The following is a 16139-nucleotide window of genomic DNA, read 5'->3' as shown; positions in this document are numbered from 1 at the left end:
ATGGTTGCTAGGTGACGGGCCTCTGTGATTTCAGACGGAGGAAACGGGGAGGCGTTGCCGGGGGGGGGGGCTGCAAACAGGACCCTTGCCCTAGGGCGGAGGGGCTGGAGCAGGGGCTCGCCTGATGTCATGAGGAGTGAAGGGGGGGGGGCCCTGAGATTTGAATCCCCCCCCCCGACCCCTCTTCCTGTTGCATGAAGGGGAGAGACTGACAAGGCTCCGCAGTGCGGCGAGGCCGTGCGCGCCCACCCGGGGAAGGCACCCCGCGGCCCGGGGGGGCGAGCTGCGCGCGCAAGCGGCCGAGGCGCATCTTTCGAGCCGCAGGTGCGTGGCTGCCCGCGCAGGTGCGCTCGGGCCGGCGGTTGCCGGGGGGGCGGCGCGGGGCCGGGCTTCTCCCTCCGCCCTCCTCCTCCTCCCCCCCCCGCCGCCGCCGCCGCACCTGAGCCCTGCTGCGGCGCTTCCCGGGCGGCCGCGACACCGCCAGCGCCGGCGCCATGCCCCGTCCTGCGCCGCCCGCCGGGCTCCGGCTGCTGCTGCTGCTGCTCGGCGCGGGGGCCGCCGCCCGCGGCGGCGGAGAGGAGCGGGAGCTGCACGCGTGCAAGGAGGTACCGGGCCCGGGCTGGCAGGGGCAGAGCCGGGGGCTCGAGCGACCCTGAGGGCAGGGTTTTCCAGGCCCTTGGATCCGGGGGGTGCACCCGACTTCGGCGGCGCCCAGCGCCCAGCATCCCGCTCCGCGGCTGCAGCGGGGCTCAGCCTTGCCCTGCAGGAGAGCGGCTGCCCAGCCTGCCGGGCAGGGAGAGGGGCCTGCTGGCCCCCTCGCCACACCGCAGGTGCCCATCCCACCCGACGTCTGCCGCGGCAACAGGAGTGCTTTGCGCGGCATCCCTGGGGCTGGCGCCCTGGGCCGGGGCTTCACCCGCTGGCTCAGCGGGATGCTCTGCCTCGCTGGTCCAGCCTATGGGGTGAGAGACGGTCTTACAAAAACGCCATGGAAATCCCTGCTGGGATGCTCAGTAGCACTGGGGAGATTTATCAGGGGAGATGTGGTTCCCTGCCCACCCCGCTTCTCACCACGCGCGCACAACTTGCTTGGCGGTCCCCCGAGAAGGAGCAGTGCGAGCGTGGCACTGCTGAAACGGGGGCTATGAATGGGCTCAGAGTAAGGAAAATGCGTATGTGCTTGTCGCAACAGGAAGGAAAGAAAAAGAAATGCCGCGCCGGGCCGGCGAGTGGAGCTTAGTGGGACTGTGTTACTGGACAAGCAGGTCGAGCCAACGTGTTCTCCAGGCAGCAAACGGGCAATTCCTAAGGGAAGGTGGCTGCAAGCCACGTAGTGATGTCAGGAAATGGCAGGCACTGATAAGTCTCAAGTGTTTAGCGTAGCTTCTCTTGGGTAGATGGGAAGAATTGCGTTTTCATATGATCCCTGTTTTCAAAGATTAGGATAGCAAATTAACATGGGAAATATGTGTAATTAGACAAAATGATGACCGTTATAATGAAGAAAAAAGGTGGTGAAGAAGAATGCTGAATGCAAGCTGCTACTGGCAATTAGTCGCTTGTGCTTGAGCTTGCACCTTTCAGAATTGATGGCAGTTTTTCCGTTGGCTTGAGTGACTACTGGATCAAGCCCTTGGATCAAAGGGGGTATACTAGGCTTCGGGTGTCTCCTTATCCCGTGTCCTGTTCCCTGACTGCAGTGGTACTTATTCTTGCCCTTAATGAACTCAGTAGAAGGGCTTGCGTGGACTTCAGCGGGATCAAGAGATCCCTTCATGCTGGAGTGAGTTTCTTCCTTGCTGTTTACTTGTAGCTGTAGTTTGCATTCTCCTTTTCTCCTTGCATTGCATTGCCAAGTAGTATTTACCTTGGCATCTGCCGTCTTCTGTGGCCCTTAAGGATTTCACAGATTTATTTGCGGCAGAGAGATGACTAGCAATATACATTCATCAGAAGGCTTGCAGCTGGAGGTTGCTATTACAAGGTACTGTGTGTCCAACCTTCCCATTCTGGTCCTTCTCTCACTGCGGGCCAGTAGCAAAGTGTTTGTGACCACACCAGAAGTCTGGATTGGGTCTGTTTTAGCTGGGTGATGGGGTGATTTTTGAAATTTCAGTTTTAAATCAGATTGCATTTTTTTTCACGCTGGTGATAGCTCTGTCCTTGCCATGTGGAAGGAATGGGAATGCTGGATGTCTTATACCAGTTACCCAACAGGAGCAAGGGCTACAAAGGGTAATAGTTTTGGCAAATTATCTAATTTTTTAAAAACAAAATACTAGCTGCAAATGAATGCATCCAGTTAGTAACAATGGAGATACCTAGGTCAGGGGAAGCTGTTCTGTCTTTCACTGGACAGGAGGGATCTTTCTTGTCTCTCTGGATCTCAGCAGCCTTCGGGTCGGAGCTATTGCTCTTGCAGTGCTCAGGTGGGGTGGATCTGTTGCTTGGGGCCTGTCGGGTTGATTGGTTGGTTGCCATGAACTGGCATTGTTCCACTGACTTTGGTTTATGCCACCTGAGACTGGCCCACATTGTCATCCTGATCAGCATCCATGTGTATGCTCTGCTGTCAGCAGTGTGCTCTCGGGGACCAGAGCCAGGATCATCTTTGTTTTTACTGGGCTTCTTCTGTTCTTCCTGCAGGACTAGTCCTTGTGAGGTCTGGGGATGGATGGCTACATATGATGATATAGTGACCTGGGAGGTTGCCAGCTGGCCTTTGGACAAGAGGGAGACTAAGGCAGGTTTCAGAAGGGATAATAGTTGTCACCAGACCACTTCTGCTTGAGTTTCACGATGTGCGTCTAACAGGTCAATCCCATGCAAACCAGGGAGGGCCGACCCAGTGTTAGCAGCTTGCAGCTACCTCAGGGTTAGCGTTTGCTTAGCAAAGAAGCTTGTACATACTTGGCTTTAAGATTTTTGCTCTCCTGCCTATGAGTGCCTGAGCATTGGATGATCCTAATAAAGCACTGTCAGCTATTATACCTTACAATGCTCAGCTATTATACCTTACAATGCTCAGAAGAGATTTCTGAATCTATGAAAGCTTTTTATACCAAGAAGTCAGCTCCTACCTTTGGTTAGCCTATGGTACCAGTTTCCTGTTGCCCGTTCATTAGACATTTCAAATAAGCTCCCTTATACTTTCTCCCGTGCTGCGCATCACACCTGAGAGGGACTTTCCGTAAACATATGCAAAGCAACTTCGTTGTCGTAATTAGAAATCCCCCGCACTGCGTGTATAAAGCCCCGTCACAAAGAGGCTGTTCCTGTGCTGTAACTGCAGGCTGTTTTTCTTACTAATACCTCCTTAATTTCCTTGTGCTCCGATGTCTGGATCTGTTTCTTATCTTCTATTTAGATTGCAAGCTCTGTAGGGCATGGGTCATCTTGTTCTGCTTGCACCGGTGCCTAGTGCAGTGGAGTCCTTATGCTACAGTAAAAGCTTCTGAAATTCTCTGCCATTCATGCTGCTGCTTTTGAAAACCCATTAGGCTGTGCACAGTAATGGCTGTCTGCTGCGTGCTGACACTGGTGGATCAAAAAACTGCCAAAATGAGCCTTTCTACCTTGTGCTGTTATCAGTAGCCAACTCATCTGGAACCCCACTGGGGAACAAAATTTGCAGTAAGTTCTTGTTGCTGCCATGGAACCGATCCATTTAGAAAATGGGACTAGCGGGCTGCCATAAGAGGTGGTCTTTCTTCTTTTGATTTGAAAAGATCAGTGCCAACACTGAACTAAAGTTGATCAGGAATTTCATGTGGCTGGAGTGCTGCTCTTGCATTTTGTTTCCTGAATTGATTACAGATTTCATGCTTGGGTATCTTATCTCTGATGGCAGCATTTCATGCCTGACTGGAATAAGAAATCTCTGTTTGTGTTCTTGCCTCTTCAGTACCCAGGCAGGCATGGAGATTATGCTTAGTATTTTTGCCCTCTTATGTGCCAATACTGTGGCGTGCCGTTCTTTGCATGGGGTTTCACCATATGCGGCAGTCTCATCTGCCTGCCTGTCCCTGTGGAATTACTGAGTCATTTTGTTTCCCATGTGTGCTGGTCACTTTTTGTTCAGAAAATGGATAGGGCTTGTCGTTTCAAATTCATCTTCCAGCTTTGTCTTCCAGCTTTCATCTTCCTTGCTTGCTGTGTTTACATGTAATCTTGAAAGCATGGATACTACCTGAAGACCTTAACTGGGTTTGCATTTTGTGTTTAATGACTGCTTTGGCACTTGCTTTCTCATGGAAGTCATTATACAAATCATCACACCAAGGTTTTGAAATACAGCTTCCAAAGGTGTGATGGTTCGGTTATTTTTGCCTGCTCCCGTAACCATGTGTTGCCAGTCTTTAATATTAGACTTTAGGTAGTGGCACTGGATTCATAATGCTTGAACAAGAATAGTTTGTTCTCTGAAGAGAGCAAACAGTGATTTGCAATTTCGAGTATGGAACAAAGCACAATGAAACTGAAAACAGCCAGCATTTCAATTTTTGAGCTGAGGGTAGCTGTGCTTTGGCTTGCCATGATCATCTTTCAGAAGGATTGCCCCCAAGCCAGATAGGCTTGCATTAATTCAGATCTAAATCTTTCCAGAAATGGGGTTTTTTGCTTGCCCCAGTGCCATTCTGCTTTGTCCTCAAGCATTTTAAGCTGAGTGGGGCACTCGCAAGTGACAAGTCGGAGCTGAATTTATCGAGCTCTGTTAGTGTGGTGCACCAAGTCAGGCTTGCTAAAACCTGTTGGCTTGCCTTAAAGAAGGAGAATGACCTTTCCATTTGGAAGTTTAGATAGGATCTCCTCAGCTTTTCTCAAGGTGCAACATTTGCATTTGACAGCCATGTTCTAACCTCCTAATTAGTCCTGTAATCCAAATCCAGAGCCTGTTGGGATTTGTTGCAGTGGCCGTACTCTAAATACAGTTGATTTTTGTGTCTAAATTCACTCCAAAATGCCTAATATTAGCTTCTAGTCAGGCTGAGCTCTTGTTCTAGGTCTTAATACAACTTCAGATTGTCCATGTGCTCCTGACGGCATTCTTGAATTCTTTAGCAGTATGAGGGTGTAGGTTGTCGCAGTGTTGGTCTAAGGACACAGGCAGACAAGGTTCTTTGGGTGAATCTGATACCTTTTATTAGACCACCTTAAATAGTTGGAAAACGATTATTAAATAAACTTTCAGGTTCAAAAGCCCTTCGTGAGGCTGAGACAGTTTCTGCAGTTGGTGTGTGCTCTTCCTGGGTGGAATGAAAAGTAAAGAAGCCGGAGGCTGGGCCGGTATGTAGATTGACTGACTGCCTGTCTTGTATGCATACCGGCCCAGCCTCCGGCTTCTTTACTTTTCATTCCACCCTGGAAGAGCACACACCAACTGCAGAAACTTCCTTAGCCTGGCGAAGGGCTTTTGAACCCGAAAGCTTGCTTAATAATTGTTTTCCAACTATTTAAGTTGGTCTAATAAAAGGTATCGGATTCACCCAAAGAACCTTCTCCTAGCAGTATGATGCATCTTCAGTCCATTAAATACCTTTTGTAGATTCTTAGTGAATATTGTATTTTTATTTATTTTATTTTTTTTACAGGCAAGTTGTGTGCCCATTTAATCATTTGTTTTGCGGATTTCTGCTCAGTCCAAGCTTAGGAGGATTGTTTTCCTTTATTCTAAACTTTTTACTAAATGGTGTATTGCTGAAGACATGTCAAGATGGCTTATCTCATGGGCTCCTTCTGTTTCTATTACCTGAAACAATTCTTGGGCTATCACTAATAGTTTAGATTATATCAGCTGTGGTCATGTTGCTCACAGTTGCATTGATCTGTGCTCTGGTATCTTATCTCAAAAGTCTCATTCTCTTGCTCTAAATTCCCGGTGTCACAGAACCTGGATTATACATTAACAGGCTCAAGTCACCTCCCTGGCTCCTTGCTAACTCTGCTTCGAGACCAAGGGATTCTACTGGCTGACACCTTTCCAGACAGAGGAGTTTTACTGAAAAGGACAGTTCTTGTCAAGGTTTCATTTTACCACTGCTAGAATGTGGTAAAATAAGAATAAATTTCTTCTGGCCACAGCGATTGATAGAGATCATTGTAGCAAAAGGGTGGTGATATTCTCTTGCTTTTATTGGAGTTTGGAAAGAACAACTTGGTATTTTTAGATGTTTAATTTGTGCGAGGAAGGATTATAGCTGTGGCCCAAATTGGTCCCTAGTGCTGTACCATTGACTTGAAACAAGAGGATTTTTTTGGTAGTGTTTTTTCTTGAACCATCTGTATAGTTGGGAGAGAAATTTTATGAGCTCTCAGGCACAAAGTGCCTTTCTCAGGTCTGGGAGAAAAGGAGCTAAGCTAAATAACAGAAAACAAGAGAACAGCGATGTTTGTGTTCAACTCTATGTAAATAGAAGCCATCACTTTGTACCTGAAAGCTTGCTAAGAAGAATTTTTGAGTTGGTCTAATAAAATATATTGGATTTACCCAAAATAACCTTGTCAGCCATCAGTTATAAACTTGAACATGGGTGTGAAATAAGAACAAGAAGTGATCAGAAGTAACTTCAAAAGGAGGGAAATGCAGTGAGTGAATATCCTAATTATGAAAAGAGCAAGACAATGCGGAAGGGAAAAGGGTTGCTTATTACCTGTGGAATGCAAAGAGTTGAATAGAAATAGCAGGTTGATTGTAACGAGTCCCATGACCATTACGTGCCTTTACTCCACTGGTTTTAGTGTCCAGTAAGGTTATGAATTTTTGTTCCCAGGCCCTTCAGTGGCTGTTTGTCACTTCAGTCACTTAATTTGCAAGCCTCTGGCTGCTCTGAAGTTGGACAGCCCTGTTTAAGAGTTCAGGTGGGGAATTTGGGTTGTAAATGTGTCTCCCATAAAACGCAGCCCTTTTACTTTGCTATCGGGCCCCAACTTTGGCCCTTGTGCCTCGTTTTGGTATGTAACCCAAGGAGACTTGCACATGGAACAGCTGCTCCCAGCGTGTGCTGCACCCAGCTGCTGGAGGTTGAAACAGCGGCAGCTCCCGCATCCCAACGTGTTGGCCAGCAACAGCGGGTCTGCTGCCATCGGATCTACTTGGGTAAGAGGAGGCTGAGTGCCTTTGAAGGACTGTTGGAGGCTCTTCTGAATTCAGAAGTGCTTGGATAGCATACCAGAGCATAGGGACTCTATCAAGGGAGAAGTGACACATCACTGGATCAACAAATGGCTTTGGCAGCAGTATTTTGGGTGTGTTAGGATGGCAGTATCCACCTAAGCATTTGAAGGAGGAGTGTGTTGGTGCAGTCAAGATGGGAGGCTAGCAGGGTCTGACCATGACATTGCATTTGGACCTTTGGGATGGAAAAGTAATATCAGGCTTGATGGATAAGGCCTTCCAGTTGCTACCAAGAAGAGGGAGTAAAGCAGAGAAGTGGCAGTAAGGGTTGTCAATGACCTGGATGTGGAGTGCAGGGGTGAAGCCGCGATGAGCCTGCAGGATGTCTGTGGATGCCACAGAGGTTTCAAGAGGGAAAAAGAAAGGCCCAACTTTTGGGTAGGGTGGGAAGGGCGAGGATTCAGTCAATGATTGTAGTTGCCCAAGCATGGGACCTCTCTGTTCAAACTGAGCACATAGAGGATTGGATCAATCTTCCAATTGCCACAAACTCCTTTGTTTTGTTAATTAACCTAACCTCCATCACTGTTGCTTTGCAATCACTGCTGTGAAACTTAATGAGTTCTAAAAATTCAATGAGCTCAAATTGCAGGAGGGGGATCTTCCTCAGAGAGCTCATGAAACAGAATGCCAGGCTGTTCTGAATAGGCGTCCTGTCCTAGGTGGATCTCTGATCAACACATCCTTGTCTGACGCTGGCTTGAAGAATAAGGGGAGAGCCTAGTAAGCAGTGGCCACGCTGGTAAAAGTGGGGTTCAGCTTTGTAGAACCAGCCCTTCCTTTCACAGCAGGGCTGATCCTGGGATGGCTCCACTTGTTGCAGGTGGAGTGGAGTAACTGGCACATATGCAGTATGCACATACTTTCCATGGACTTAGCTCGCTGGTATGGGTTTTCCCTCAGTACGAGTGTGTCAGCCTATTCATGACCATTGAGCCATGGAAGTGTAGGGGCCTAACTGGGCATTTGTGCACCCTGGACAGTCGCTGTGTATGGGGCAGAGGGGCAGCATCTGTGGCTGCTGAGTTAGTGACTGGAACTGGTGCCCTGGATGCCCCCCTGCATTATGCTACTGTGACCATGTATGTACTGTGTTGGCAGATCTGGGCAGCTGCCCTCTGTCTGGGCTGCAGATGGCACAGATAGTGAGGAGGGTGAGTGGATGCTAACATTGTGTAATGGGCGCTGAGCCACCTGCATGGAGATCTGGATGATGGGCCAGAAGAACCTGATTCATAGCCTGACTCACTTGTTAAAGTCTGGCTCGTGGGAGCAGTGAGTTAACCTATCATGGGCTGAGCAGGTTCTGGTAGGACTGAGGCACAGGTGCAGTGACCCTCTGCAGAAGGCTTGCCTATCCAGATGATTTCTTGCTTACAATGCTGGTCACACATGCAATACTGAGATGCTGCTTACAGAGGAAATGGGCCAAAGTGTGCAGTCCTCCACCTTGCCTCAATCAGGATTTCCTTCCCTCCTTACGCTATACCTGGCAGCTCCGTATTGTGCTATACTGTCTGCAAAGGTAGACTCAGGTCCCACCTTCATCCCAAGAGCTCTCTATTGTCAGCCTGAGCAAATCCACTACTTTTCTTTACCACCCCAGTGGCTGTCCACTCCACAGCTGCAAATCTCTGTAAATAAAATGCAGCCTCATCAGGCCGCAATGTTCAGAGTCAGAACAGGTGCAATCTCTTAGTTTTGCTTGCGCTAGAATATTGTTCTGACTTTCTTTTGCATGAACAAGTTGGGAGGGATTTATTTCCTGCTCTTTCTGCTAGGCAAGGGCTGACTTGCATCTTTACTGGGGCAACATAACTCCTGCACCTGTCTCCCAGGTCAGCTGTCTGTTCTTGGTGCAGTACATAAATGAATATATTAATCTGGAATGTGTGTACAGTACAGTCCCTTTGAAGCAGGGTGGGTGGGGTGTGTGTCACTCGGTGCTGTTTCCAGTAATACTTATTTCTTCAGCACAGGGATGCTGGATTTAATTTTGGGTCCTCTTTAGGAAGATCCCCCCACCTTCCCTGGGGTGGGGTAAGAAAGAGCAGTTCCTGTGTAGAGGTATGGAAGCAGAGGGACTCCAACAGGCAGCTGCGTGTGGGGGTGCATTAAGGGGAGGCACACAGGTCTACCCCAACTCATCAGTGCTGCTGGTCCTTAAATGCCCACCGCATATTTGGCCCTGCCCACTGTGGCAGTGGGATTATTTATTCCGTGTGGCTTGTCTCCACTGTTTGTCACATCTTTATCCCTGTCACATCTTGCTAACTTAGATTTCTCTGGGACTCAGGCCCAAGGGAATTAGGTCTTTGCTTTTTCTGGCAGCAAGATCAAGCTCTTTAAAGACTTGATGCCACTCAATAGTGCAAAACTGGGGAATGGGGGTAGGCTGGGGTTGTATCCTTCCCATCCTGGTATGTGTGTGTAAGCAATGGACAATACCAGCTCTTAATTTTCACTTGTTTTTTGACTACAGAAAAATAAGAAGAGCAATTCTTCTGTGGCAAAATGCTCAGAATGGTTTCACCACTATGGATTCCAATTTGAAATCTCTGGGTTGGTCTTGTGAATCTTGTTTGGACACCTAACCGTGCTAGCGTTGCCTGACACCCCATGGTACCTTGGCTGAGAATCGCTATCCTAGATGAAAGGAAGGGTGGATAAACAGCTAAGGCCATGCTACTTTGTATGGGACATTTAGCTTCAAGCCCTTCCAAGACTGCCAGTGGCACCTTGCAAGGAGAGGTTCAGAGAGTACTTGTATAGTGGGGCAGACAGCATTACCTTTCTTCCCAGAGGTGTCTGAAGATATAAATACAATAAAACACATGAGGAGCTTGGCTGTCACAGGAACAGAGACCTGATCAACACCATAGACAAGCATTGCATGCTTGTGGAGCATGCGTTAAGCAGGAGCTAGGCTTGGTTTTCTCTTGCAAATCCAGGGAAAGGTGAGTCCATGCAATGTTGCTCTGGACTGCAGTTGAACTTTGGCCGATGGATATTTTTGGGGTCCTATGAGTATTTTTCATCATAGAGAGCTGTCTTCTACAGGCTGTGTCCCAGTTCTACCCCCTCTCTCCCACCATCCCCCATATTTTCCCAACAACGTGTCCTGGGTGCTGTTAACCCTTACCACTCTGGCATGTTCACTGGGGCAATGTTTTTCATCCATGAGAAACTTCTCACTTCATGGGAGGGGGTGTGAAAGGGGCGGCTTCTCTGCCAAGAGGGGAGCAGCTAAAATTCTGGAAAAACTTGGGTCTATTTGGTCATCTTTCTCTGCCCCAAGTCACCCTGCCACTCCTGCCCTGCTGACAATAGGCGCTCAGATGGCCTCAGTACCAGGGCCAGGGCGCTCTTGCACAGAATCTAGCAGCAAATTCAGAGAGGATGGCTGTTGGGGCAATAGGAGGAGTTGGAGAAGAGGCTTGCTGCCTAATGGAGGGGATACAGGTTGTGCCTGTGTTGAGTTGGGAGTCAGAAGCTGCCCAGCTGCTTCTTTGAAGGACAGCTTCCCCTGCTGTTGCACCTGCTGTGGTGCCAGGTGTATTTGCACTCTGAGAGCCCTGTTAGCCGAGCCGTCTGCCCTCGCATCCCTTTTGCTACCCCTGTTTCTACGCTTCTTATGCTGATAGCAGTGGCTGTAGGAAGGCAGGATATTTCTGTCGGTTAGTTCACACTCGCCACGCACTGGACCCAGACTTTTCAGGGTTGGAAAAAATCTGCTTGCCTGTTGTGAGCAGCGGCTGTTCACACGTGCCATCAGTTTCTGTAGATGCTCAGCTTGGTGTTTTTGTAAAGGATTTAGCAAAGATGAATATCTAAACCTGCGCCACTCATAAAACTTCAGTACTATCTCCTGGAGTCGACAGACAGCACCACAGCCTCTGAGCCATTGGAAAGGCCAGCCAGATTTCACTGATGTTCGTAATGCAGTGGGGGCAGAAGCGGTGATGTGGACAAGGACTAGGTGCAGTTCACTCTGCTTCTGCTTGGGGAAAAGCCCCAGCAGCAGGAAAGCGCTACAGCGATGCAGGGGGGAACGAAGTGGTTTTTTGAAAGAAAGACAGGGAGGGGTGGAATAGCAGAGGCAGCTTCCTTTTCTCACATGGCTTCTACAAGTCTATACCTTGCTCAAAGATGGACAAACCAGCCTGCACATGCTTTCATCCATCTGGCACCTAATTACTGTTGTGCGGCTTATACAATCCAGCACATCCGTTTGGTACCCCTGAGGTTCCTTCACGAATAGGGAAGAGATCCCAGGAGTGTGCTTGCAGCTTGTGTATGTGATTCCAGCAACAGTAGTTCAGCTGGAGCATAAGCTCTTTGGGGCAAAGACAATCGTCTTTCTCTGCATTGTTTAGCATAATGGGGCTCTGATCCTCTGATAGGGCTCTTAGGCTCATTACAGTGACACCTAATAGATGATGTCTGATCTTTTAATAGCTCATCCTCTGCAGAGTTGGCTTGACAGAAGTGCAGAAACCTTATGCTTTTCAGCTTTACAAGTCATTACAAGGAAGCAGGATTATTTTAACCTAAACCGGATAAAACTTGTCATGTCAACCTGCTGTGGCAAATGTGAGTCTCATTTTGGATGAGTGTAGTATAAAATGTCCAAGTATGGGATCATTTCCAGGGTGCAAGTGGTTCGAGGGACTCTGTCTATCGAAAGGGGAACTCTCCTTAGTTGCCTGCTTGAGAGTCCAAAGCTGATGTTGCTCTCCAAGAATAGGAAAGCAAAGAATGGAAACTGCACCAAGTAGGGGTGCACTGATAGAGATTCTGGGGTCCAAAACTGATAGACGATTTTTAAGGAGGCATATCAGCTGATACAGCTGTGTGCAGCTGGTAAGTCTGTTATGGTGGAAGGAGAGGGGGGAGGGATGTGGGGGGACAGATCAACACTCCCTATGGTGAGGGAGGGAGTGGGGCTGGTGCTGCAGCAGCCACCGCCTAGCTGGGGTGTGGGATGGAGCCGCAGCTCTTCTGGGGCGTGCAGGGGTGGTTCCTAGTGCTGCAAGCATCCTGGGAGGGCATGAGCGGGGGGGAGCATGTGCCCCTGGATCTGCATGGGGTGAAGGCAGGACGGGCTGCAGTTGCGGGTTGGGGCTGCACCAGGCTCTTCCGAGTGGGGACTGGGCTGTGCTGTGCTTGAGATGAGTGGTGGTAGTGGTACTGGGAGTGGGGTTATGGGGGGGGCTGCAGCCCCCCCAGAACTCGCCATAGCCCCCTCACATCCCGTTCCAGCACCACTGCCACCTGCCCCAATTGTATCCTCAGCCCAAACCCCTCCCTCCCCCCACATGCCGGGAAGAGCCTGGCCCCAGCCCACCCTGCCTGCGCCCCACACATCTGGGGGCACCCCCCCCCCGTGCCCTCGCAAGGTGTGTGCAGTGGCAGGAACTGCCCCCTCACCCTGTGCCCCCTGGATGAGCCGTGGCTTTGTATCCACATGGCAAAATGAAGGTGAGAGCCATCAGGAGACCTCAGAACCCTTGCCTTGAGCTGTGACCATTAGGTAAAACTTTCTTATTCAGTGGCTAGTCAGAAGGAGGTTTGGGTTCACTACCTTAAGCTTTTGTGTCATATACCTCAAGGGCCAGAGTCATATACTGGGGACACTTCTCCCTACCTCACAATGGGTGCCAGATACGGAGGGGGATACGAGGAAAAGTGATAAAGCTTGTACAGTAAAAAGGTCAGGCTAGAAATCAGCTAACACTTTAATAGTGAAGTTATCTAACTATTGGAGCAACTTGCTAAGGGATGTGGCAGATTCTCCGTCTCTTGGAGGCTCTCTATTAAGACTGGGTCTCTTAAAACATCTGTTGTTGCTCAGGCAGGTTTAGGATTGCTGCAGAAATCGCTGAGTAAAGTACCCCAGCTTGTGCTATGCAGGAGCTTGGACAGCATCATCCCAATTTTTACTTTTGCCTAAACCTCCGTGGAGAAGATGCACACGCTTGATGCATCTTTCTTCACCGTTCCACGTGTACACTGCTCAAAAGGGAAATGTGTGCATTTTTGTATCAGCTGTGATCTTTGGAGCAGTGTGACAGAAATCTCTGCAAGTCAGACCGTCTTTCTCTAAGGCCTTCTCTTCTGCTTTTCCTCCCACCCACTCCCTCTAGCTTTGAGCTGTTATGAAACATCAAAGGGTTGCTGTGCTTTCCCCCGACCTCCAACCTGAAAAAAAGAATGTGTGCGCTTGCGTGCACGCACATGCTGTCTTCTTCACCTGTCTGGGAGCATTTTGAAATAGAAGTGATGATGTTTGTGTCTTTTGTTGCTTTGTCTGGAACTGCTTTAAAGTGTTTGGAAGCCCCCTGACTGCACAGCCCTTAGTAACAAAAATGCAATGTGCCGCTCTTCTCTGCGTGCACGCCTGTTAATGAAGCATTAAAATTGCACTGTGAGCATAAAAGTTGGAGAATGAAAAAGTTTGCCCTGGGGGAAAAAAAAAAACAATTTTAGCTCAATCACCTTTCAAGTGTGTATATTTGTAGCATGCAATTAAATGCAAAATTTACCATGTGCATGATCTTGCTGTGCACGATGAAAGGTTTGTCATGTGTATGATCTGTCTGGAGGACCCCAGAGGATATCCCCCTGCAGTCCATCCTGCCCATGCATTGGGGCATGGCCTCTGTTATTCCAAAGCTGAAAAGCACAATGCTGGGGGAAAGAAATAAAGCTTACTATCAGATTGACCACCATTAGGACTTGGAATGGATGAGTTAGTGCTGCCAGTTTTTCCCCCTAGCTTATCATTTTTGGGGTGGGGTTTGGTTGAGGGAGGACCGGTTTAGCAGAGACAGTAGCAGAGATCTGGAATGATAGGGAGAGTGAAGCTGGAGAAGAGGCCTTGGGAGATGCTGGGAGTAAACAGCTGGTCAGCACAGGGGACAATGTTTAGAAAAGGGGTGCTCAGTCTCTCTGTCCCCATGGGCTGGATGAGTGCTGTGGGGGTGGATCCATGGGCCAGATCCAGCAAGAGCGTCAGTGCATGCAGCGGACTGCGGATGTGATCTAGAGTCCCGTGGGGTCCCACTAACCAGATCTGGCCACACAGCGCCTGTAGGCTGGTGCAGTCTGGCATACATGGGGCTCCCCGCGGGTCTGGAAGTTTGGCAATGGGGAGCAATGACGGCATTAATTGCCATGGCTCACGGCTCTTTGGACTGCATCAACAGGAGCATTAAGAGTTGAGGCTTGGGAGGTGGTAGTGCACCTCCTTGGCACTGGTTAGGCCTCATCTAGAGCAGGGCTATCCAGTTGGCAGTCTGTGGGGTGCATGTGGGCTGCTGGGGTTTAATTGGCAGCCCAAGGGCTGCCTTCCAGCCACCATTCCTCCCCTTGCTCCTGCTGCTGCTGCGGAGGTGGCCAGAGTCTCCAGGCTCCTCCTTCCTCTGGCTTCTGCTCCCATCGGTGGGACAGCACAGCAGGAGGGGTCCAGACTGTCCACACTGCGCACATGGCTGGGAGAAGAGCTGGGCTGCACACAGCTGGGAGAGGGGCTGGGCTGCCTATGCAGCATGGGGAGCCAGGCATGTGGTGGGTGCTAAGGGAAGGGTTGTTCGCATGGCAGAAGGACCCCAGGAGGCCATAGCTGGCATGTCGCACGCAGCGCACAACTTCAAGACATTGGTTCTCTCTTGCTGTCTGCAGCACAAGAAACAGTATTCTTCCTCTCCTTTTGGCAGCCCTTCAGATAAGACTGCTATTGTGTCCTCACATGTGTTTACACCCCGGCCCAGATTAGTGTCACCTACAAATATGCCTAGGAAATTCTCCATTCCAGCATCCAAATTGTTAATAAACACATTGAACAATGCCTGGCCCAGGACCGTTCATTTTGGGATTCCCCTGGAAAACTCCTGCCGTACCAGTGTGGATTGATTTGACCGTTGGTTAGGGCCTTGCTCAGGAAGCAGAAGTCCCAGGTTCTAGGTTACCCCTGGTGCAGATGAGGTTTGAACTTGCATCTCTCCAGCTTCCCAGCATAGTTGTGCTAGCTGCCATTCTGTGCTGGGCATTAGTGAATCCCTTCTCCAGCCTCTGCACATTGCATATACTAGTCTTTCTGTAAAACAGATGAAGAGCATTAGGGAAATCTCTGCTCCATTAGGAATAGGAGTTTAGGCTAGAACCCAGGTCCCTACTCGGCATCATCTCTGACATTTGTCTTTGGGAGGGGAGGAGGAATGGCGATTTTATGGTACTGTATGTTTGAAATGGCCAGAGAGTGGCCTAGAAAGCAGTAGGCAACCTTTTGTGGTTGCAAGCTGCATTGACCCACCTCAGGTCGGAGGCAGGCAGGAGGTAGGACCTCCCTGCAGCTGGTGCTTCTCCCTGCGGTGGCTCAGCAGGAGTGCCTGCATCTGCAGTCTTCTGCCACCGAATGCTGGTCAGTCTGTGCGCTGGATCCAACGGCTCCATGGGCCACAAGTTGCCAACCCCTGGCCTGGAACGCTGAGCAAATATTCCTGCCCCACTGATTCAATAAAAACATGTAACTATAAAACAGGACTTATAAATATGCAAGTAGTGCTAATATAGAACAAGCAGAGAATGGAATTGCATCAAAGCTGCTCCGCGGTGCTCAGAACTTGCTTCCAGTTACCTTCAGCATCCTCAGTAACGGAGGGAAGGGCACCTTTTTAATTTACAAAAAAAAATCAAAAATCAAATGTTTTCATTTAAAGGAATTTTCTGTGTCGTCTCCATGGATAAAAACCCTCAGCAAGACTGACGAACTACAAGTGTTATGTGTTCACCTTATATGTACCTTCGTGTTCACAAACATCTACGTTATAGGTAATAGCTAGAAGCCCTGTTTATAGGCCAAGACCCTTGCCTTACTCTAGTGCTAGGTGCTGTACAAATGTAGAACGCTGAGACCATGCCCCAAGCAGGTTGGAGTAACTTCTCATAAACGGTCAAGAAATAG

General features: G+C 49.3%; 1 protein-coding gene across 6 annotated transcripts in view; it reads left to right on the top strand.

Moving 5' to 3' along the window:
- Positions 1–16139, top strand: part of ELAPOR1 (endosome-lysosome associated apoptosis and autophagy regulator 1) — a 76327-nt gene that overhangs the window by 9172 nt on the left and 51016 nt on the right. For 2 of the 6 annotated variants that reach the window (XM_090025273.1, XM_090025279.1), the window contains exon 1: positions 334–605. The exons of 2 other annotated variants lie outside the window; for them this stretch is intronic. In XM_090025273.1, coding sequence (XP_089881399.1) covers positions 495–605 — 111 coding nt within the window. In that variant the 5' untranslated portion in view covers positions 334–494. 2 more of the 6 variants (XM_090025278.1, XM_090025276.1) reach the window with 2 other exon arrangements.

This window comes from Crocodylus siamensis, chromosome 13 (assembly GCF_052110815.1).
Source record: "Crocodylus siamensis isolate JL-2025a chromosome 13, ASM5211081v1, whole genome shotgun sequence".
Lineage (NCBI taxonomy): Eukaryota > Metazoa > Chordata > Crocodylia > Crocodylidae > Crocodylus > Crocodylus siamensis.
The sequence above is the reverse complement of the archived record's forward strand: the minus strand, read 5'-3'. Positions and strand labels throughout refer to the sequence as shown.